The following is a 24,835-nucleotide window of genomic DNA, read 5'->3' on the forward strand; positions in this document are numbered from 1 at the left end:
CGCCGTTTTATTTTTTTTAATTAAAAATAGAAGTGTATTTTTCTGCTGAAAATACGCAAACCTATTTGAGACACCTAAATAGTCGCGGTACCAACATTAAAATAATAAGTACTGATCATCTGTTTGGCTGTTTAATTGACCTATGCCTTCATTTGATTTGGTCACTTTAACTTTTAAAAAGTTTGGAACTCGACAAATAATGGAATTTGTATGCAACATTGCAGTCCCGAAATCGAGACTGCAATGTTTTTAACTTTTTAATTTTTGACTGACCATAAACAACGCACTTCGCGACCTACTTTTTAACCGGCAACGTCGACTTTGCCGTCCATTTTTGAGAAAAATAATTTAATCTAATCTAATCTATAGCCCTCTGGCGCATGAGAGGAGGCCTGTGCCCAGCGGTAGGACGTATACACGGTGGCTAAAAAATAAGTGCATTCCCGGTGCCGGGGACGTTTTGGGATTATACTGAGCAACTTTCACTATAGGACCAACGCCGAAATCACGAAAAATTTTTAGCTGTTTCATACATTTCGGCTGGTCCATTTTATATTGGAGGGTAAAAATTTCTTTCGCGATTTCGTGGTTGGTCCCATAGTAAAAGTTGCTCAGTATAATCCCAAAACCTTCCTGGCAACGGGAATGCACTTATTCTTTAGCCACCCTGTCTGTTTTTTAGGAGTTAGTGGTTTTATTGCCTCATATTATGAATACTGCAAAATATTTACGCTCGTTGAAGATTCTTCGAAAATCGCAGACATTTTAATCTCGATGCTAAGGATTTAATGACATGAGATCAGGGAATAAGCAGTAAAAAGTTGCCGTAAGGAGAAGTTCAGCTAAGTTACTTAAAACTTGAGACGTCTTATAAAACAGTTTATGAAACAGGTGTGTCCCGTTTTGTTAAAATTACATTACACATGACATGCTTTTAAAACATTTTTAGGTGATATTAAATAAATAAATAAATATTATAGGACAGTTTTACACAGATTGATCTAGAATAAATTAGAATAATTATTGCCACATATCCATAAGTAGGTACATAAGAAGATGAAATAAAATTACATATAAAAGAAGAAAAAAGAAAAAAACAATTATAAATCGATAAGGTGTTGGTGCTCGGAGGCACGGGCCTTCTATAGGGAGCTCGGGAGTCGGTTGCGTGAGAGGGGTCTTGATCCCCGCTCCGGGTCATTCCTGGTGCAAAGGTTATCTATTGCGGTTCAACGGGGAAACGCAGCGAGCGTGTTGGAAACTTTTGCGCCTGGAGTGACTCGGGGTGGGTTATTTGATTAATGGTTAATTACCTATATACTGCTTGTGCTTTTTTTATGTTCTGTTTTTTTTGTTTTGTAATTAAATAATTTAATTTAATAATTGAAATAGTAATTGTAATTATCCATTTATTATAATGTAATTAATTGATAAGTACAATCAATCAAATTCGAATATATTGAGCAAAGGGTTTCCAGTCCCAGCGTGTCAGGCCGAGATGCCCGGCGCTGGTTTTCAGACCGGTCCCAGACTAGGACGGTCGAGTCCCACAGTAAGGTCTGTAAAGCTTGTGTTGTGAGTACTAGACGACCATATAATTATATATTGCTATAACGACCGACGACCGGTCTGGCCTAATGGGTAGTAACCCTGCCTATGAAGGCGATGTTCCCGGTATCGAATCCCGGTAAGGGCATTTATTTGTGAGATGATATTTGTTCCTGAGTCATGTTTGTTTTCTATGTATTTAAATATTTATACTCGTATATTATCTATACCTATCGTTGGCTGAGTACCCACAATACAAGCCTTCTTGAGCTTACCGTGGGGCTTAGTCAATGTGTGTAAAAATGTCCTATAATATTTATTTATATTATTTATATATGTAATATAAAAATACTTATTACTAGCTACATACTATTTAGCTACATAGAAAACAGCCACATCTCAGGAACAAATATTTGTAATAAACATACAAATAACTGATAGGATTCGAACCTGGGAGCCCTGCTTCGTGGGCAGGGTCACTACCTAGGAGGCCATCAAAAACATTGAAGAATGAGGTTGAGGAAGAAGTCGGTGGCAAACAAGCATACGGCCCGCCTGATGTTAAGCAGTCTCCGTAGCCTATGTACGCCTGCAACTCCAGAGGAGTTACATGCGCGTTGCCGACCCTAACACTCCTCTCCCTCGAGCTCTGGCAACCTTACTCACCGGCAGGAACACAACACTATTAGTAGGGTCTAGTGTTATTTGGCTGCGGTTTTCTGTAAGGTGGAGGTACCTCCCCAGTTGGGCTCTGCTCTAAATCTGGAATGACATCCGCTGTTCTGTGCCCTACCACACAAAGCGAGATGTCATTCACAGTGCCCATACCTCTCAGGTAAATTGTATTGTTTAATTTTTGCGACCCAGAAAAAAAATTCTTCACGAGGAAAGGCTTCGTTGATAAAACGATTTTCAACTTTTTACTTGCATTAATGCCTAAGTGTACGTCGAAAACTAAATCTAACAAGAAACACTTTGCTTAAAAACCTGCAAATCTTATATTTTATCCCTGCAAATCCAAGAGCAATAAACTAAAGATACCGCTCAGCACTGGTTGCATATAAATGCAAACTGCAAGTGCACCTAATTGGAATGCATCAAGAAGCGTCGAATTCGCGTCCGACGTTATAATGGTCTCATAACAAACTGTGCAAGTGTGCATCTGATTGAGGCTGACCTGATTATATGCACAGTGCACAGACCGATAATAAAACTATAACGACTAAAAAAAAAATCTTTAATAAAAAGAAACTTACTTCGATTCCCAATTGAAGTGCCTCTTGGCATTCTCCTTTGTAAATTTTAGGCTTATTTATAGTTTAGTTTGTGTCTAGTTATTAATTGTAATGGTAATTCTTCTTATCTTATCTTATTAAAATGTTTAGAGTAAAATACTAATGCATACTGTGTTCGCCTGTAATTGGTGGCGCAATCATAATTGAATAGTATGCAAGTGTGTTAGTCTATAAGTTGTTGTTGCCACTGTTGGGGAACCTTAATAAAAAATAAAATAAAAATAAAAATAGCGTTTCTTATTTATTTTTTATTTGAGTATTAAGCATATATGTTTTAATATATTGTATATACAGATGCTTAGTCACTATGAAAAACGATCCCACCAAAACATTTTCATGTAAAATGTTGTCATGACGAGACCATAATCACAGAATAAGTAATAGTATTCCATAATTATGCACTGCACTGTCAAAAAATTATAAGATCTCATGTAGAGCCAAGCTTTTAATTTTAATTAATATCATTAACGGGTCTAACGCGATTAAATTTCCTTAGTTCACCTTTTTTCCGACGTTTCAGCTAGTAGCACTAGCTGTGGTCTTTTAATTTTACACGCCCTAACTCTACAAGCCCTAACTTTACAAACTCTACACCTTACGGCCTGATTCGAATTTTACGATACGTCAAAAATTTGCTCTAGATACGATATGGAGCGGGTATGTCAGGGTATGGACGTTTTTGTTTGAAGAAACGTTACTTTTGACACTCACGTATCCGATCGATATCGTATCTAGAGCTAGTTTTTGAGGTATATTAAAGCTCGAATCAGGCCGTTAGTCAAAGTATATGACTTGACAGTTTTGCTACCGTCACATGGGCGTAAGGTGAAAAATGTATTCATTGTTCATTATTAAATATATTAATAACGGGTCACTCACGTGTTTTAAGTCGAAAACGCTCGACATGTTTCACTCCGTACCGAGGAGCGTCATCAGGAGCTTGCGTCGACGGTGACGGACCGGCGCAGACTGCGGGCCGCAACCCTCCGCGCCCGATGACTCGGCGCGGGAGAAACTACCCTCGTTTACGGCATTATTGTCAAATGATGGGTTGCACACAACACTCACTACGTCATTCGCTAATGGTTGCTCCACACTGTCCACCGACGTAGTACCCAAAACAGTTTTCCAGCTCGGAGGCACTGACCAACCACAATCACGGTTAAAATTCGGATGACGACCAATTTCGATAGCCTCCCGTACTTTACTGTTCATTACTTTATGTTATACTAGTTTGGGTTCCGTACCCAAAGGGTAAAAACGGGACCCTATTACTAAGACTCCGCTGTCCGTCTGTCTATCACCAGGCTGTATCTCATGAACCGTGATAGCTAGACAGTTGAAATTATCACAGAAGATGTATTCTGTTGCCGCTATAACAACAAATGCTAAAAAGTACGGAACCCTCGGTCGGCGAGTCCGACTCGCACTTGTCCGGTTTTTGTAGTAGGTAACGAATAGACCAAGCCACATATTTTGACTAAGGTGTTGCTGCTGTGAGCCGTGATCAAAAACTCTGTAAAACATACGACGTTTCATATAGGTACCTACTTAATTGCAGCTGCGTACGGAACTCTCGGTCGGCGAGTCCGACTCGCACTTGTCCGGTTTTTGTAGTAGGTCAAGCCACATATTTTGACTAAGGTGTTGCTGCTGTGAGCCGTGATCAAAAACTCTGGCAAACATAAGAAGTTTCACATATATCTGATGCGTACATCCTACCCCATCATTATTTTAGCAAAAATACAAATATTGATATACCTATCCTATTGGTGTATTTTCGCGAGAACGTCAAAAATTGTTGACCTCTTATCAATAACAATGCAGCCAGCTGTACGTTCATCAACATTCAGTCATTTCTACATTCCTTGGTTATTATCCAGGCTTCTGAGATGAAAGCAGACTAATTGGAATGCAGCGGCGGCTGGAACCGGAGCGCGTTTCACGCATCGCGGCATCTGGGTTACGGGAGATGCTTACACCGTGTCGAACGGCTTAATATTAAAGTGACGTCAGCGACATCATTATGACGTCGTCGACGTCATTATGACGTATAAATGCTGTTAGACAATGCTTTTAGAATGCTAAGGGCCTACCGTGAACACTGAAGTTCGCAAATTGCGAGCATTTTTCTCTTTTACTCCAATGAAGGTGTAATTTGAGTGACAGAGAAAGATGCCCGCAATTTGCGAGCTTCGGTGTTCGCGGTAGGCCCCTAATGGGACTGCATAGCAGGTCTGGTGCTCTGCAAGGCATGTTTGTGGCAGCTCGCACGGATAGTTTTCAGACTCACACGACTTAGTAATGAGACTATATGTGTAGTTTTCAAGCAAAAGGTACCACTTTGTCGCTTGCCATAAGGACACTGTAACAAGTTATTCGTATAAAGATACTAGCAAATTTCGTCCTTATGGTAAGCGACAATGTGGTACCTTTTACTTGAAAACGTCACATATTTCTTCGCAATATAGTCTCATTACTAAGTCGTGTGACACGTAGTTCCAACAACATTCTAAAAGAAATTGTTTGATTGTCTGATCCTAAACCATTGTACAGAGCAAATTAAAAGTGTAGCGCCATTTATAATATGGGTACTATATTGTAGTAGCGTAGGTATATGTAATGCACTAGTCCTTTTGCGACAGTGCAGTGACGCGCAAAGCAATAAAAAAAACTGTTTATTTCAAAAAAAGAACAAAAACTACTTACAGACTTAGCCTAATCTACACTAATAGATTGTACGCTAAGTACGGTCTACAATGCTACCGGTGGTCTGAATCCGAACGGTACCTTTATTGTTCACATCTCTCGGTATGCGCCGTGTGGTATTTATATTGACTGGATATTGGGAAGGGTACGGTGTAACACGAGTCCTGCGTTAATGGTCTGGTGATGGCGACTCAAAATTACCACCATCATGAAACTATGTTTAACGGTCTTCAACGAAAAGGCCGCTGGCGGATGGAGTTGGAAAATAACTCGAGTCTTAATTCATTCGTGATTAAAAAGGTTTCAGTCTTTTTGGAATGCGAATCAGTGTAAAGTCCTATAAGAAAGTCACCTTGATTAATTTAGAAATTTCATTTCTATACCTCTGTAATAAAAGGTCGCTATTGATGTTAGGTATTTGGTTTATCTAAACTGTAAATTTTATTGTTTCTGAACAAGCCCTGCAAAATCTCTAGACAGGATTGAAAATAATTTAATTTGAGGCCTTAAATATGAGGACGCCACCAAACAATCTGGTTTCGAGTAACTCATGTACGCACATTTTTTTTTATGTAAAGAGGAATATGAAAATAAGTAGCGAAACAACATAATAACTCTTTACATTCATACTTAATCTTATTAATATGTTCATTTATTCATAAAAGTTAGCCACACAACATTGTATCCGGCTATTAAATTTTCGAAAACTTTTATTATTCAGTATTAAAACACCTAAGCCGGCTATTAATATTTTCTCACCTCAAATAAAAAACACAAAATACTGAACAAAAAAAAACAGGCATATTCAGTTTGCAAACGTTAGTGTTTAAATCAGTCAACAACTTTGAAAGCCCGCGATCCGTTTCGAGCTTCGTGAAAGCTTTCGATCACGTTCGGCTACCAAATTCATTATCAGGATCACAAAAAGCTCTCGCATGTCAAACAACCTTCGAAAGCTTTTAATTCTTGGTACTTACAGTTGTTTTGCATTTGGATCGTATTGTTTATGCAAATAGGTTAAATTATTTTGTTTTCTTAAAAGTTACATGAACGTGAGTTCGTATAGCGACTGCAGCAGCTTTACATTTGCAGCGTTACTGCTGCAGTTTTGAAGTGGGTTATGTTTCTCGGATTATCAAAGCTATATTTTGGTTTCAATTCAGTAGTAGTAGTATTAGTAAAATAAATACTTTATACAAATATAAACATCAAACAGAAAAAAACACACATCATTAGCACAAAGGCGAACTTATCCCTTTAAGGGATCTCTTCTAAACTTAAATAATCATCTTATTACGATAATATCATGATCCCTGTGCGGAGTAAATAATTCCATCTTTTATTAGGGAGTAAGATGGGCCCACCTGACGGACGACTTAGTTATACATGGGATAAAATCACAGATTTCCTCAGATAGATTCTGCTGTGAATAATGAATTAGGACTTGGGAGTCCTAATTCATGCTTTGTTAGAACGCTATAATATTAAGCCAAATGAAGCTTGCAAAGTAGGTATAAAGCCGCGCAATTGAGTAACATTCCAAAGCATTTAACGCATTTTATCTTTGGAATTAAATCTTACACGTTATTTTGGAAGTAACAGATAAGCGATCATGCTACCATCACTTATATATTTATATAAAGGCAGACAATGCACAGCTAAAACCTTTTAAGGTTTGAAATTTGATTCAACGTCTTTTTCAAAGGTCCAATCTTTAGCTGTAATTTTTAGGGTTCCGTAACCAAAGGGTAAAAACGGTTTTAGTTTGTTAGAATTGTCTCAATGAGTATAAGTTGCGTGTTGGAACAAAAGTACACAGCCTTGTATTAAAATTGAAAATTTTGGCAAAAAACTTATTTATTCTTTAATTGCCGATGTACGATTGTCATCTTTATTAGATCCACGAGAATTATGACTTTTTATTTTACGGGATTCGAGTAATTGACGGGTGATGAGCTGATGATTGAGTACGCGTACAAAGGTGGCTTCTTTTTAACACAAGTATCTCCATTTAAGACAAAAAGTCGTAATACTTACGTAAATATGAATATTTTTATTGTAATTTTTTTTTCTTTGATGGTCGGATAAGTATTAATAAATACAAAATGATGTAATTATTTTGATTAAAAAGAAAAAAAAAATGGCAGTTCGTTTAGTACGACGTCCGGTTATTACGACGTAATATCAGCATCAGTCCCTTGGGCGTAGTCATAACCGGACTATACTCTATTTCCATCGTCTAGTGTGCAAGTGATCCGTACCCGGAATTAACACCGGACGGTTATCGGATATGCGGATAAAACACCTTATTTAGGGTTTTCTTTACTTGTACGTCTTCCTTCTAGGTACTTTTGGGCCAATTATTTGGATATATATATATATTTGGATATATTTCTTTGCTTTGTATATCTTTATGTGTCATATCCCCAACTTCTAAATCCCACATGTCATGCGTGACTTCAACTCTGGTGCCTATGTTCGTTTTTTAGGGTTCCGTACCCGAAGGGTAAAAACGGGACCCTATTACTAAGACTCCGCTGTCCGTCTGTCTCTCTGTCTGTCACCAGGCTGTATCTCATGAACCGTGATAGCTAGACAGTTGAAATTTTCACAGACGATGTATTTCTGTTGCCGCTAATACTAAAAAGTACGGAACCCTCGGTGCGCGAGTCCGACTCGCACTTGGCCGGTTTTTTTTTAGAATTAGAAACAACTCAATAGAAGTAAATGTGCAGTTTTTATCAGGCTGTATGGAATTATCTAATGTAGCATGGTCAATACTTGTAATTTACTTCAAAATTTTACCGCAAATAGTGCACTAGTTGGAACCACATGCCTACTTCTTTCTATTGTTAATAAAAACGAAGTATACAAAAAAGCCTATGCGTAAAATTCAGTATACAATCAGTAGGTATAAATAACCTTGTTATACCTATCATTATTTCGCTTCCGTCCGTCCGTAATGCAATCTCGATGGATCGAGACCTATTTTGCCTTATCCCATTGTGCCGAATTCTGCATACATATGTAGATTCCATGACAATTCAATACATTTTCATCCAGCTATAAAAAAAAAATAGGAACATGCCGATAGGGATTTCGACATCAAAGGTAGCTAAAATTGAAATATTGGAAGGTAAAAAATGTTAGTCAACAAATATTACTTTTGCTTTTTTTTAGGTATTGGCTTTTGCAAGGTTATATAAAATCGAACCCTGATTTACTCGTTACTAGAAAGCAAAAAGATGATGTTACTATTTAGAAAGGTTTTTTTTAATGAGTTTTTAATCAAAAATATATGAAACTAAATTTTATATTTAAATTTTGACGAAGCCTGTTGCGGATAGCTTTATTGTTTGTGTGTAATGACCACGCCTGTTGCCGATTTATGGTTGTACCCATGACGAAGCCTACGTTGCGGATGTGAATTTGTCAACCCTGTATTACTTAATTCTAATGTTGTTTTGTGGAATTAATTTAATAAAAATTTCTACAATGTGGAAGTTTAAATTTTACAGAAAATGCGAGATTACAATTTTGTTATTCGTGAAAAATACGAGTACCTACATTTAATCGCACTTAAACTATCGTGAGGCATATTTCAAAATATTTATCAGTACGGTTTTTACTCACTATTATTTTTAGTCGCTTTTGGCGACATGTTTCGGATTCTTTGGGAATCCATCCTCAGGCACGAGTGTCCGCGGCGGTTGTACGTCGTGCACTGCCCGCGCCGCCCGCCTCGTCGCTCGTTGCGCACGCGCTGCTGAGTGAGTAAAAACCGTACTGATAAATATTTTTTTATAGTACCTACATTTATTTGAACTTTTGGAGGAATAAATGAGATTTTTTTATCATAAATAAATACCGTCAACCGGGGTGAACAGGGATGTCCGAGGTGAATAGGGACAAAACTTAAAATGTGATTTACCTAATATTGGTCTTCGGTTACCGCGACAGTTACTCATGAAATAAATTAATAATACTAATAATATTGACTTTATAATATATCCTGACGTTTCAAACCCTTTACGGCGTTCGTGGTACCTGACAATTAAATTTCTTAAAAAATACCTACACACATTGTATTATTCGATTGGAACTAATCGTAGGGTTTAAGTATATGGTACAATTTGTGTGGGTATTTCTTAAGAAATAGTCGGTTAATCACCTTTTAAGTTTTGTCCCTATTCACCCCAGCCATCCTTATTCACCCCGCCAATACAATATCTCCGAAAAATAGTGGAAATCCGTGGTCTCTGCCTACCCCTCCGGGAAATAGGCGTGATTATATGTATGTATGTATGTAATACAATATCTTAATTCGAGTTAAGGATGACTCACGTTAGACCGAGCCGTGTCCGGGCCGGAGCTTCCGTCGCTTACTTTTCTATAACATGACAGGTGATCACGTGATGCTTTCCATAGAAAACGAAGCGCCGAAAGTTCCGGCCCGGACACGGCCCGGTCTAACGTGTCATCCCGTTCCTATTACGCACCTTACATTCAAACTGAAATTAACCATCTGCAATTTACCTTTCAGGCACCAATATAAATTCCGATATAATGTTACGAGTACATTGTACAGTGTACACAATACAGGACGATCGCTAACAAAATTCACCCAATGCCTTTGAACACTTCAAGTCACCTGCCTTTTATTCGTATTGCCTTGACGAGTTCGGGCGAATATCCTTATCTCCTTAAGGCGGTTCCCTAAGCCAGAAGGCGAAAAATCTCCTTATATGATCATGTTTTTCTAAGAGGCGTTGATATTCGTAGACGTGGAAAAAATATATGTAGTTCTTGACTATATTATCTTTAATAACATAGCTTCCGATACACGAATTATGACACCTCGCTTGATACAATTAATTCCCAAAGTAACCTCTAACTCGGGCTTTTAATCAAACTTTACTCGGTTATTTATTATGTGATACTATAAATAAACAAAAAAAAGAAGAATCTTAACTTAAATTATATTGTAAGATAACGTTTTTAAAATAAATAAAAATCGACAAAATTCGATCAAAATTGACACTTGGCGTGCATGATCTTTCCCGTTCTTTCTTGCGAAATGTGACAGTGATAGCGGCAAACCGATGGAACGGCCTTAATAATAATATCTATGCGTGTAAATTGTATTCTTCGTATTTCGCTCCTTTTGCCTCTCTCTAAATAGGAGGTTTTACTGCAATGTTCTGCCACCAGAGTGTACCACTAGCCCGTTTAGTAAACCATAGAGTAACTACATACTGTGCCAGTGTGCCTTTTACAGTTTTTTGACAAATTTTCAGAGAAAATAAAATATGACATTGATGCACCAAGGGCAAAGGCGGTTTGTTTACAGAGGACCTACCTGGAAACGCGAATTCGAAATTTCGCTATCTGCCTCTTTATCGCTCGAATATGCAAGAGTGACAAGAGATGTTAGTAAACGAAATTTCGATTTTCTTGTTTTGCGATAGACCCTCAGATTGTGGTAGTGGCCCCACCTACGCAGAGTTTTGCGTAATATTTCCTATTGCCAGGGTTGCGAAACTCCTCGCTTCGGGCAAACTCCTCGCTTCGGGCGTCCGTTCGGCTCAGCATTGCTCCGAGCAATAATTAGGGATGACACAACTTGATGTCCCTTTGCGTGCACGACCACAGATAAGATAATGACTTGAATTTTGACAACCCTAAACAGCCGAAAGGGATAGTGCCATATATTAGAAAGGGATAGCATGATTCGACCCTGAACCGCTGTCAAACTTCGGTTTTGTAGGAAGTTTCCTTTCTGTACGGTAGTACTATTAATTATTCTGTGCTATTGCATGAACTTGAACTATTTATTTCTATTTATTTATTTGAAAATATATAAGCATTACAGTCAACAGAAACCAAGTCGCTTATATACTAGGACAATTCATACTATATACATTTAGATAGAAATAATCACAAAAAATAATACAACTGTCATAACAACTAAAATAATAATTAAATAAAGTAAAATGTCACAATATACATTACACTAAAATTCGTTTTAAAATTAAATTAAAACCCTGCAAAAACTACACACAATCATTATTCGAATAAATTAAAAGTTTTTGACCAAATCCACCAACACTGTCCGCAAACACGTCTATATGTGGGGCGTCGATGGACATGGCATTGAGCATAGCCAGGGCCCTCGCGGTAGGCGCGTTTCCGGCGCGGCGTGTGCGCACTGCGCTCGTCGCGAAGACTCGGAGAGCCTCTGCGGGCGTCTCGCCGGCAACGCACACAGCCCCACGGGACACGGGACAGAACTAGAATTATTTTGAATGTAAAGGGAAATTAATTGAAGGCAATCTTGAGAGATTCACTCACATTCGGAAACAACACCGATCCAGTCGCTATCGCGTAAGCGCCGCGACAGTATCTCACGAACGAGATGGTCTACCCGTCTCTATCTAATAAAAACAGAAAAAGACAGGTCCTAAGCCTTTTGGAATTCTGATTGGCTAATTCTGATTGTTATAATAGGTTATGAATTTAATCTGGATTTATGTTTGATATGATCTGTCGACTGTCAAAGGTAACATTTCTGGTTGAAGAAATCTTGACAGCTGACAGATCGTATCCATAACAAATCTACTTAAATAACTTGTTATTACACTCAGAATAAGCCTTGTCACGCACTTTGCGGTTTCAGAGGAATTTCCTTCCGTGAACGCTACTGAAGTTTTCTCGAAGGCGTGTCGGGTTTAAGGAGTGCTTAGGATTTAAAACGCTCATGTGACGACCCTTGAGTTGCAGGTGAATACTGTTATAGGCTATGATAGCTTACCATCAGGCAGGTCGTACACTTGTTGGCCACTGTTTTTTAGTAGCTTGTTTGTTTCCCACTGCTGGGCAAAGGCCTCCTCTTTCTTCTGCCACTCGCTGTTATTTACCTACGTTCTTGTACTAATTTAACACGAAATACCTAAGATACAAGTATTAAGTTACTTAGTTCAGGTATTGATGTAAAATATTTACAATTTTTGCTTACAAGATCTTAAGTTTTATGTTTACTTTTCTAAACAATGATTGTACATTTATATAGTATTTAAGTAACTATTTAATCGTATTACGATTGTTTTTATTTTTGGATATTTTTCGTTGAAAATAAATTTTATCTTATCTTATCGTATCACGATTTTTTTTCAATGGCTGCACAGTTTGGTCGACATAGTGACCAGCGACTACTTTTTGTATGAAAAGATTGGTGACGTGGCCATCACGGTTTGGTGCATGCCCTGAAACGGGAAGAAAAAAAACTATGCGTCATCTGAGAACGTTTACCTACTACTCTATATATTGGGTCACATTATACTCGTTAAGCGTTAACAATATCACCTGGAACGGGGTCGCAGACATGATTACCGCAGAATTCATACAGCAAGTGTAATTGCGCCATAAAGGGCGATGTCAAAGGCATTTCCATTCGAATCGGCCCCCGGGGCTCTATTTCGGGATAGGAAACAACAAATTGGAATTCATTTGCAAATTATTATTTTTGTTGCGAGATGTGGGACTTGTTTACTTATATACAGTACTTATTACAAATGATAATATTTGCGTAGGGATATAGTTATTTGTGCAACAAGAGAGGAAAGTTGGTTTTTCTTGCGAGTGTTGATTTTGAGTCCCGAGCAAGCGAAAGATTCTATAATTGTATTCCAAGTAAGAATATTGAGCGTAGCGGGGGACTCAAAAACACGAGATATAAAATAACTTTGCTCTCGTGTTGCACATATAATTTTTCACCTCAGTAGTGAGAACATATTATACGTTAAGTACTTTCAGATCAGATCAGAATAATACAGAGAGAAAAAAAAACAATTGTAATAGAAGTATGAAGTGGCAGTTCATGGCCTTCACTAAATTAAAAAGCTACTTTGTTTCACTCCGTGGAGTGAGGAAAGTAGGCTTGTTCGAGCTGCTGAGATGAAAAATATTTATCTTTAATGATTTGTAACCACTATTAGACTTGAGTCATTCTACTAAGTCTAATTTACGCGAGTTTACAAATTGATTCGCTTTTTTTCTGCACGATAATTTGAAAGTAAGTAGTTGTAATCTTGTATTCCCTTGAAAGTAGCTGTTCAAGTTCTTTAAAAAAATATCGTTTATTTCCGGTAAATATTCACTTGGATACAGATTTTGCTGACCTCCACACTAGGCAATGCCTGTCCCGTGAAGGAGAGATTGAAAATTTTAAATAACAAGTAATTCTAAATTCTTAAATAGCTAAAAACGATTAACAAGTTTGAATTAAATATTATTACAGAAAGTAATATTAGAGAGCTTAACAAAAGGTAGGTACATTAGTTAAGATTATATTACATCGAAATAGATGTCGTATACTACAGAAAAAACCGACCAAGTGTGAGTCGGACTCGCGCACGAAGGGTTCCGTACCATTACGCAGAAAACGGCAAAAAAATCGCGTTTGTTGTCTGGGAGCCCCACTTAAATATTTATTCTATTCTGTTTTTAGTATTTGTTGTTATAGCGGCAACAGAAATAAATCATCTCTGAAAATTTCTATCTATCTATCAATCAGGGTTCATGAGATACAGTCTGGTGACAGACGGACGGACGGACAGCGGAGTCTTAGTAATAGGGTCTCGTTTTTAAGTTTAACCTCTGGGTACGGAACCCAAAAAAAGTGACCAAACGTCTTCAGCTTACGCGGTTAACGCCCTAAGCCACCTAAGCTACCCCGTGGTCAGACATAAGGACATAACAAATCGCTCTGTATAGTACTATATAGCCCACTGTCCTAGGGCTTTAGGAGGCTAGAGACCAACTCCGGTTTTAATGTAAGCTCAAAGCTTACCCCACCAGTTCCTAATGTTCGTAATGTACATCATTTTTACCTCCTACTCATTGTCTATATATATTGACAAATATTATTAATAAGTGAATATCGTGCATTCACTCTCCATTTTGATGTGAATATTCTATTAGATATTACTAGTATTCATAGACCGTGCAGTGTGGTGCCAAGGGTGAGACCTAATACGTGCAAACCAAGTTAGTAAGTGTTTCTTATTTTTAGTGATTTGACCAGGAAAAGTATAGTTTTGACCAAAAAATATTCCTGATAAAAAAATATGACTAAGATTTTTACTGCGGCAAATTGTTAATAACTTCAACAAATGTTTGCGTGTGTGTGTCAAAGGTAAAATACGTTTTGTTTTAGTCAAATGATTGTAGTTTTAATTTTAATAACTAACACGTATAAGTAAGAGAAATATTCCTAAAAAATAGTTGACAATGTATTTTGGCCCACCCTTACGTCATTTTCATGTGGAAATTTAAAAAACTTTATTTTGAATATACCACAATGTAAATACTCGATGTGGGGGCCGATTTTTGAATTTCGAGCGCTCGGTTTCGTCACTCGAAAATCTGTCGAAAACGGCGAAATGCTGTTTTTTACATACGAGCGATAGAAAATTGGAATCTGGTATTGACTACTCACTCGTTTTCAATTCTATATGAATTTAAATGCCTAGTAAGGGAAAACACGAAATCGAATGATCGAAATTAAAAAATCGGCCCCCTGTATTTAAACGAGAATCACGGTTTTAATGTTTATGCTAAAATGATATGAAACAAATGCTTCAAAATACCCTATTTGGCTCTTTCAACTTAATTAGACATACTCGCAAATAAAGTTATCAGTAGCATTTTCGAAGTATGATTAATGCTTTGGCAACATATCACACGTCTATATAAATGTTGTGTCCGGAGTTCTCGTATCTTTGAACTATTGACCTGATTTATTAAAGAGAAAACTGTTATGACAGCTCCCATTCGCTTGTATTGGAATTGGATATATGTTGTGACAGACATAAGTGAGAAATTGTCAGCTATTTATGTGTGCTAGTTATTTTTTCTAAAAAAGGATCTCTTAGGAAATACAAGCCATTTTTCTGTATTCCCATAATATGTTTCTATTCAGCGAGTCGCGTAGGTATATCAAAAGCATTTTCTGAATAGGGTACTATCATAATAAGAAGTAGGTTTAAGGCTGGCGTCCACTAGACTCGCCGAGGCGAATCGAATCGAATCGCAATAATTCGCCTCCTATATTTTCTAATGCAACTGCGTCCATTGACGGGCGCGCCGCGGCTCTTCGCCAATGGACGCAGTTGCATTAGAAAAAATAGGAGGCAAATTATTGCGATTCGATTCGATTCGCCTCGGCGAGTCTAGTGGACGCCAGCCTTATGTAGTAGTGGTAGCGAGACGAGACACACGAAAACTTAGAAAAAATCTGCTGTTTCATACACTCCCATGATACATAAATACCTATTTATTTGATTGAAAACATGATTTTATCTGGTCGCGAATTTATTATGTTACCTTTATTTCCGACGTTTCAATTTCGACGCAGGTTACACCCGTTTATAACTTTATATAACTTAGACTTATATTGACCGGGATATAGACCGTGAAAAAAGACCACCGAAAACAGGGCCGTATAGGCCGTGAAAAGGTAATCACGGTCTATATCCCGGTCAATATAAGTCTAGCGAAACTAACCGTGAATCATTCAAAACCTTTATATAACTTGAATTCTTTTGGCCCAATCAGGTTTCGAAGACACCCACGTGATGATCTACATCGGCTTCGGGTTCCTGATGACGTTCCTGAAGAAGTACTGCTACAGTGCGCTCGGCTTCAACTGGCTCCTCGCAGCTTTGGTGGCACAGTGGTCCCTTCTTACCCAGGGCTGGTTCAATATGAAGGACATGGTTATACCGCTTAACAAGGAGACTATCATCGGTACGTACGAGTATGTACAGTCGCCGTCAAATATATCGGAGCGGCCAAGGTGCTCACATATATCTGAACGCCTCACGCCTCTATTTTCAAGGCGTTAGGTACGTGTTCAGATATTTTTGAGCATCTCGGCCGCTCCGATATATCTGATGGCGACTGTACGTTGTGTTTTTATTTAAAAATGTGACGTCTTTTTCGATGCAATATTACTTATCTTAACTCACAAACGAAACTAAAATTTTTAAAAGTCTGCTGTTGCTGAGCATTTACTATTAGAGTTAGTATTTAATTGCATAACTCTAAAATATTTTCTACAGATCGCCGTTTCTAGACTAGAAAAGTATCGGAAGCTTTTGAATAAAAAACTGCAATTTCAATCGGGACTATGGTTTTTGGATCTCATCCATATGACTGTCGACCGAGTGACATCTCTACATAACGTTCAATTTGATAAACGAACCAAAACAAAGTGTTGTTCGAAAAACTCGTGCAGCTAGAAGATGTTGATGTCAACTTTTGCCAGTCTCTCTCCGAAACCATGAGGACAATAGGTTAACTGGAAGAGATACCTCTTAGGCATTAGTTCGCCTTTGTACTACTTTTATCTGATGTAACCTGATTCCTTTCTTTTTCGTACAATAAAGTGTTTACTTACTTACTTACAATGCCTCCTCGAAACGTACCGTAATTTTAAAGTTTAAGTATGACGCGATACGCGAGTTAAGTCCCGTTAAAATGAATAAATAATGATGTGTGATCCTCGTGAAAGTTTAAATCAGGGGAATGGTACAAAACAAGAATCGCACCCTTATGTCTGGTATAAGTTATAAATGTGAAGATTAATATTAGAACTTTATCTTCGTATGACCTACATTTTCTTTAATTAGAAGAATATACCAAGGAAAACTAGTTTCAGTACTGAAATCCTATTTTAGAGGCATACATTCCACAAGAGATATTGCACAGTTTAGAACGCTAACTGAGAACGGGTACTTGCCATTTGCTCTATAGAAATACGAATAAATTTATTTATTTAATTTAGAATAAAGTTCATTAATTCTCGTATTTGGATAAAAAGTCTTAGTTGCAACGGTACGGTAAATAAGTTGTATGAGTATTCAGCAGAATTGATTGTGTTTAATTCTTAGTATTAATCCAATGACGCATTCTTTCAAGACGCAAGTTTACTGTCTTTGGTAGTAGCACAATAGTAGTGGTAGTGCTATAGTACAGTCAGTATTGTTTGTAACAACGCGCCAAAAGTAACTGCCACCCTCTACTTTTATAGAGATAGATATTTCTCTAGTCTCTACAGTTTACGCTCAAAAGTATATGTTACATTCGAATTGGTCTGTATGTAGAGATATAAATCTTTTTGTTAAGCTATTAGAGAATTGTAGATACTTTTGACGCATTGTCTGATCCGATATTTTTGATGATACCTAACAACAAAAAAGAGATGAATAGTTTTTCAAGCTTGATACCTAATCAATTCGATATCTGATGAATTCTGATGTCAATTATTGTATACACGTATAAGAGCTTGTTGTGCAGGTTTGACGACTTTCCATGCCAGGATGGAAGTTCAGATTTCCTATTTAAGTTTTTATATAACATCACAGACAGATAATAGTACCAAACATCCTTGTTTACAATCGGGGTTATTATTAATTTTTTCGTCATTATGTGTGTTGTCTTCAGAGGCTGACATTATGGCGGCGACCATTCTCATAACCTTCGGTGCGCTCCTGGGCGTCGCCAGCAGTGGTCAGCTCCTCTTCATCGCCATCGTGGAGACCGCCATCGCTAGCGCCAACATTTACCTCGTCACCAGCGTTTTTCAGGTAATGTTAGTATGCTCATTATGTGTGTTGTCTCCAGAGGCTAAAATTAAGGCGGCAACCATTGTCATAACCTTCGGTGCACTCCTGGGCGTCGCCAGCGGTGGTCAGCTCCTCTTCATCGCCATCGTGGAGACCGCCATCGCTAGCGCCAACATTTACCTCGTCACCAGCGTTTTTCAGGTAATGTTAGTATGCTCATTATGTGTGTTGTCTCCAGAGGCTAAAATTAAGGCGGCAACCATTGTCATAACCTTCGGTGCACTCCTGGGCGTCTCCAGCGGTGGTCAGCTCCTCTTCATCGCCATCGTGGAGACCGCCATCGCTAGCGCCAACATTTACCTCGTCACCAACGTTTTTCAGGTAATATTAAGGCGGCAACCATTGTCATAAGCTTCGGTGCGCTCCTGGGCGTCGCCAGCGGTGACCAGCTCCTGTTCATCGCCACAGTAGAGACTGCTATCGCTAGCGCCAACATTTACCTCGTCACCAGCGTTTTTCGGGTAATGTTAGTATGTCTCCAGAGGCGGCTGACATTAAGGCGGCAACCATTGTCATAAGCTTTGGTGCGCTCCTGGGCGTCGCCAGCGGTGACCAGCTCCTTGTTATCGCCACAGTGGAGACCGCTATCGCTAGCGCCAACATTTACCTCGTCACCAGCTTTTTTCAGGTAATGTTAGTGTTGGTTACTCGAGTCCTTTGAGTCTTCTGCTTTAAGACTGTTGTTTTTTTACTAGCCCGTTTAGGTGTCCCACTACTGGGCAAAGGCCTCTCCCCTTGATCTCCACAACTCCTTGAGTTGAGGGAGTTGAATTTAAGACTATAGACTCAGTTTTTTAGATTCTTATAATTAAGTCGCAACTCAAGTCTTTTGTTGTGAAGCCCTTTTCAGACTCTCTCTCTCTCTCTCTCTCATTTTTTTTACCAACAAAAAACACAAAATGTATTTTCTTCATCTAAAAGATATGGGTTAGATAGACCACTAATATTTAGGTATAACTTACAACATTGTTCACGGAGTCTTTATTCGGAGGCTGGAGTCCTTTTGAGTTGCGCTTAAAATGAACTATTGTTATCTATATATTTATTACGTAACCGTTCTTGCAGTTTCATGTAAAATTTAAGAATGTCGTTTTAAAATGATAGCGTAACTTCGATTGTATGCGAGCGGCTTTTTGGCCACGGGCTCGCGCGGTACCCATTCGCTTCATTTTATTAAAACCGAGCTAAAACCCCAGAGTCCATATGTCGAGTCAGACCCCATATGGAGTACTGCTGTCACCTTTGGGCAGGAGCACCTGGATGCCAGCTTGGACCCTTCGACTCAGTCCAAAGGCGCGCTGTACGAATCGTCGACGATCCCAAACTCACAAGCGGTATCGAACCTTTAAGTCTAAGGAGAGACTTCGCCTCCTTGTGTGTGTTCTACCGCTTATACAATGGGCTGTGCTCTGAAGAATTGTTTGACATGATGCCAACGGCCGCTTTCTATCACCGCACCGCTCGCCATCGGCAGGGTGTTCATCCTCACACCCTAGCACCTAAATGGTCGCGTACTGTGCGGTTTAAGAGGAATTTCCTCCCGCGTACGCTTCGGCTGTGGAATGAGCTCCCTGCCGAGGTTTTCCCGAGGGGCTACAGTATGGGGTTCTTCAAAAAAGGAGTGTACAGGTTTTTAAAGGGTCGGCAACGCGCGTGTAATATCTCTGGTGTTGCAGGCGTTCATAGGCTACGGTAACTGCTTACCATCAGGCGGGCCGTATGCTTGATTGCCACCGACGTGGTATATAAAAAAAAAAAAAAAAAAATCCGCTCGTTTTAGCTCGTTAATGGCCGCCCGTCGGCAAACACTACAGAATCCGCGTTATTAACTAAATACTTCGGGGATTTGTGACTAATAGCGACCCATCAACACTGCTGCACTGACGAAGAAAACTGCGACTTTATACAGCTCGGAAAAAAATAATGGGCCCTGGAGGAAAAATACCTTAAAACCTTAAGTTAGCTCATTTTAATTAAAGGAAACATTATTTTATTTTTACAAAGAAACAAAACCGCATTTTTTTTAATTAGCCTGTCTCGCCCGGGAATCGAACCGAATAAAAGTGGCGTTTAAAGGTTTATAAAAGTTCAATGCTAACTTGATTATACCCGGAATCTTAACGATGAAGGCCCATTTGAGCTTTCATTTTAATATTAAAATTATGATATTTTATTGTCACTCGCGAGTCAATTTCGCTCCTACTTGTTCGTACATGTATTGGCGTGAGTGAGACGCACAGGTGAATGAGAACCAAAACATCAAAATATAATTGGCTTTATACACAGAAATTATGGTACACCAGAAAACTGTAATATTTTCGAATACGATACGATTTCTAACTAAAAACTGCGTAGATAAGTATGTAAAACATTTAAGTAGCATCAAACTTTACAATTTGCTAGCCTTTTCAAGATCGTGAAAGTTACAAGTACAGCGAAAGTGGAAGATATGTATGGTGTGCAAAAAAAAACCGGCCAAGTGCGAGTTGGACTCGCGCACGAAGGGTTCCGTACAATACGGCAAAACAGGTTTCTTGTATGGGAGCCCCACTTAAATATTTATTTTATTCTGTTTTTAGTATTTGTTGTTATAGCGGCAACAGAAATGCATCATCTGTGTAAATTTCAACTGTCTAGCTATCACGGTTCATGAGATACAGCCTAGTGACAGACGGACAGACGGCCAGACGGACAGCGAAGTCTTAGTAATAGGGTCCCGTTTTTACCCTTTGAGACAAATGAATAACGCCACCGCCACCTGTCACTTCAGGGCTGGGGTTAATAAAATAAGATTGCAAAGCAATATTTAATACGTTCCTAATGATTTTACACACAGCACACATTTTCCTTATTTCAGGATTATATCGATTTGTACACAATATTCACATTTAAATCAACGTTCATTCAATGAAAGAGATTACATTCAAAGTGAAACTCGATCGCGAAGCAGTGTTCCAAAGAGCCGCTATTTAACTGAATGCTTTAGGGATTATTTTTACGGGCAATGGCAACTAATCAGCTTCCCGAGATCGTCTATCTTGAGTATTACCACAGATTCAATAATACTGGAGGAGATAAGACACTAACGGGCCAATTTGAACAATGATCTAGATTTCCACTAGATATCCACTACATATAAAACAGAAACGATAACGAGATATTTAAGAAAGTCGTGTCAAATTTGACATTTCCGCGATTCCGAATGTCCTCTTGAACGATTTCTTTAAGATTTGCTTAAGAGGCCGTAGTCGATTTTGGAGCAAAAATGTAAAATTGATAGATTTAGTCGTTGAAATTATACACGTTTTGTTACGTAATATCTAAATAACAAGTATTGATTTCTATTAGCACGTCTTCTCATCTTGCCTTTTAATAATGAGGTCGCGAGCGTGCGTCACCGGTAATGCATGAAGAGAAGGGGCAGTTTTTAAAAAATCTTAAAAAATCATGGTGGTAAATTATACAAATTGATGTATAAGAATAGTTTCAGCAAATGCTGTAGATTGTTTAAGTATCAAAATTACGTTGAAATTAAGTCGATTTTCAGAGAAATTGTCACTTGTTTTGAAGTAATTTCTGGAGAAAATTGATTTCGTCTAACTTTCATTTACACTACTTCAAAGTCATAATAATAAAAATGTAGTCTGATAAACGTCAAGTACAGGATATGTGTAATACAACATTATCATGTTTAGCAGTCCAAACTTTACGAAATTTACAAATAAGAGCGACAAAATCAGTGCTTTACGCGCGTTTACCTAAACGTCCATCAGAAAAGCAAACATTACTAATTTAGTGAGTCTGTTTTCAAAAAATTGATCTGATAATAGGTAAGATAAGAAGACGTGCTAATAGAAACCAGTACTTGTAATTTCAATTAGGTAACAAAAGGTGTAAAATTTCACGGACTAAATCTATCAATTTTACATTTTTGCGAATAAAATCGACACCGGCCTCTTAAGATATTACTTAGACATCCAATGGATATCTAATGGATTTCCCAAAACGTCACAATAATTGTAGGTAGCGTGAAATGAAAATTGGTTTTTCGAATCGAACTGCAAAAGATAACTAGTTGAGAAGTAAACTATAACTTATCTATTAGATCTGGTATTGTTCTCTCGTATCTAGTAACTATCACGTTGTTCGAATTGACCGGTAAGCGCCACTTGCACCATTCCACTAACCCGGGGTTAACCGGTTAAAGCTGGAGTTACCATGGTTACCAGTACAATTTGACACTGGGTTAACGGTTTAACCGCTTAACCCCGGTTTAGTGGGATGATGCAAGTGGACCTTAAAAAAAAGATGATTTTGAACATCAACAAGCGCGTCTTACTCCGAATTATAATCCTTCTAAGTTAACCTTGCACCGATTTGAATAGAACAAATTGAGGAAGTGCCATATTAACGTCATATTTTCATAGACATTACTTAAGAAATGGCCACGCTTTGTCATTGCAAATGCCATGCAGAGTTAGCTTGGTCCGACTCTATACGTTTTTTCGTTACAAGTGTTGATTTTAGGTAAAGTATACTTTTAGATACTTAGAAGTATGTACTTAGATGTATAGCTTCGATGATTTTTCAAATGTAGACCGTAATCTGTTAATCAAAGACATTGTTCTTTTAAGCTATACGGTGTGTTCACATATTTATGAACCCTTCGATAACTCAGCTGGTCCTAGGTTCTCTAGCATATTCAAAACTTTGGACAGGCATTGCAATCAACCAATATGGGATAGCCACTAACCTTGAGCACACGCCGATGATTTTCGGGGATCCTGGTCCTCCTTCAGCTAGCTAGCACTTTCAGGGCCTTGAGAGGTCGTCACACACGCCTTGTAAACTGATTGTTCGCAAACACCACCGAAATACCGAATTTTGGAAATATTAACACACAGAGGAACATGCGTTGCAGGCCGCGCCCGAGCCGCAGTGATTGACAGTCAGAGGTGTTGAATCTACCTCAGAATTCGCTCCGAAACGGCATATATACCCTCATATTAAAAAGATTACAATGCCCGAACAAGGTGGGTTACCGAAGACGGCTTCCGGTCAAAAAAACCGGTCAAGTGCGAGTCGTACTCGCCAACCGCGGGTTCCGTACAAATATAACCTTTTTTGTTTTATTTTTAATATTTTTTACAAATTTATTTCAAATTTGCCAAAATTTTAATATCATAGTTCTAGGTCAACGGGAAGTACCCTATAATTAGTTTCGAATGATTCACGGTTAGTTTCACTAGACTTATATTGACCGGGATATAGACCGTGATTACCTTTATGCATATAACTGCGTCGAAATATCGGGAGCTCATAAATAATACAAAAGGTAATCACGGTCTATATCCCGGTCAATATAAGACTAGTACCCTATAAATTTTGATTCCCTTAAGAGTGTCGAAATACTCGTATAGGCACATTTTTTGCGACATAAACGTTAGGTACCTTAGAAGTTTGATTTTTTTTACAGCTTCTAGGGGCTGTAGACCTGAGTAGGTAGGTTTTAATTTCAACTCGATACCTCCAAGCGTTCCCGCGATAAAGGGTCTTTGCCGACAGACAGACGGACGTACGGACAACAAAGTGATCCTACAATGGTTCCGTTTTTTCTGGTACGGAATCCTAAAAACTCTTTCAAATATGTAAGTATGTATGTACAATTTAAATTCAAATCAATTTTTGCCTACTCGCTCCTGTAGCTAGTTATTTCCAATAATTACCGTGAGATTTTTGAAATATTTTGCCCAATTGCGAAAATCAATACCCTCTTCTTCATCGGTCGGGTAACAAATGGACGTTAAGTTAGTTCCATTTGACAAACGGCATTCAATCGACTCTGTTTGTCACACGTTGTACGCCAAACAAACAAGCAATTTGGACAAAATTGAACACTAGACGCGTATTCGGATTGCTGAACGAATATAGGCAAATCAATGGTTGACCAGGGGCCCGTTTCTTGAACAATATTAGACTAATATGATTAGACCACGAACTGTCACTGTTAAAACCTTGAAAATTTACTAGAACCAAAGAGGATACAATATTATAGAGCGGTACTGTCATAGTAAATTTTGTAACCACAGTAAATTCACTGCCATCTATTGGCACACTTTAAAACCAGGAAACGAGCGGGAGCCGTGGCGGACGCCCGGGAACGCCTCAAGGTCACTAAGTATAGTTGTCTCGGCGCCCAATACTTTTCTCACCATTTGGCGTCGAGACACTCGGACCTTGGGGCAAGGGTGCACTCGGGCTCCACAAGGTGCTCAGTAAACGCCTGAGGGAGGCAACGGGCGACCCTCGCGTGGGCAGCTTTCTCGCACAAAGGATTGCCATTGCAATACAGCGCGGGAATGCTGCCTGCGTGTTGGGAACCCTGCCCCCGGTTTAGTTGTAAGTTTTTAGTATTTATTTTTAAGTTAGGCTTTTTAGTTTTAGTTAGTTTATTTTAATGGTAGTTTTAGTTTGATATATATTATTAGTTTATAATTATTATGTTATTTAAGTTTTTATAATATTGTATAATTATGTTATTATAATCTTCTTCTTCTTCTTTTCCTGTTACCCCCTGCTGGGGTGTAGGGCTCGAAT

The 24,835-nt window shown here is 38.4% G+C and overlaps 1 protein-coding gene and 1 long non-coding RNA gene across 2 annotated transcripts in view; both read left to right on the forward strand.

Annotated features, from left to right (window-relative positions):
* LOC134747791 (uncharacterized) overlaps nucleotides 1-24,835 on the forward strand; it is a 329,663-nt gene that overhangs the window by 214,735 nt on the left and 90,093 nt on the right. The gene's annotated exons all lie outside the window — the stretch shown is intronic.
* LOC134747752 (ammonium transporter Rh type B-B) overlaps nucleotides 1-24,835 on the forward strand; it is an 83,783-nt gene that overhangs the window by 37,408 nt on the left and 21,540 nt on the right. The window contains exons 3-4 of the mRNA XM_063682377.1: nucleotides 16,167-16,358; nucleotides 18,057-18,199. Coding sequence (XP_063538447.1) covers nucleotides 16,167-16,358; nucleotides 18,057-18,199 — 335 coding nt within the window. The remainder of the gene's footprint in view (nucleotides 1-16,166; nucleotides 16,359-18,056; nucleotides 18,200-24,835) is intronic.

The sequence above is a fragment of the Cydia strobilella genome, chromosome 15, assembly GCF_947568885.1.
Source record: "Cydia strobilella chromosome 15, ilCydStro3.1, whole genome shotgun sequence".
In the NCBI taxonomy this organism is placed as follows: domain Eukaryota; kingdom Metazoa; phylum Arthropoda; class Insecta; order Lepidoptera; family Tortricidae; genus Cydia; species Cydia strobilella.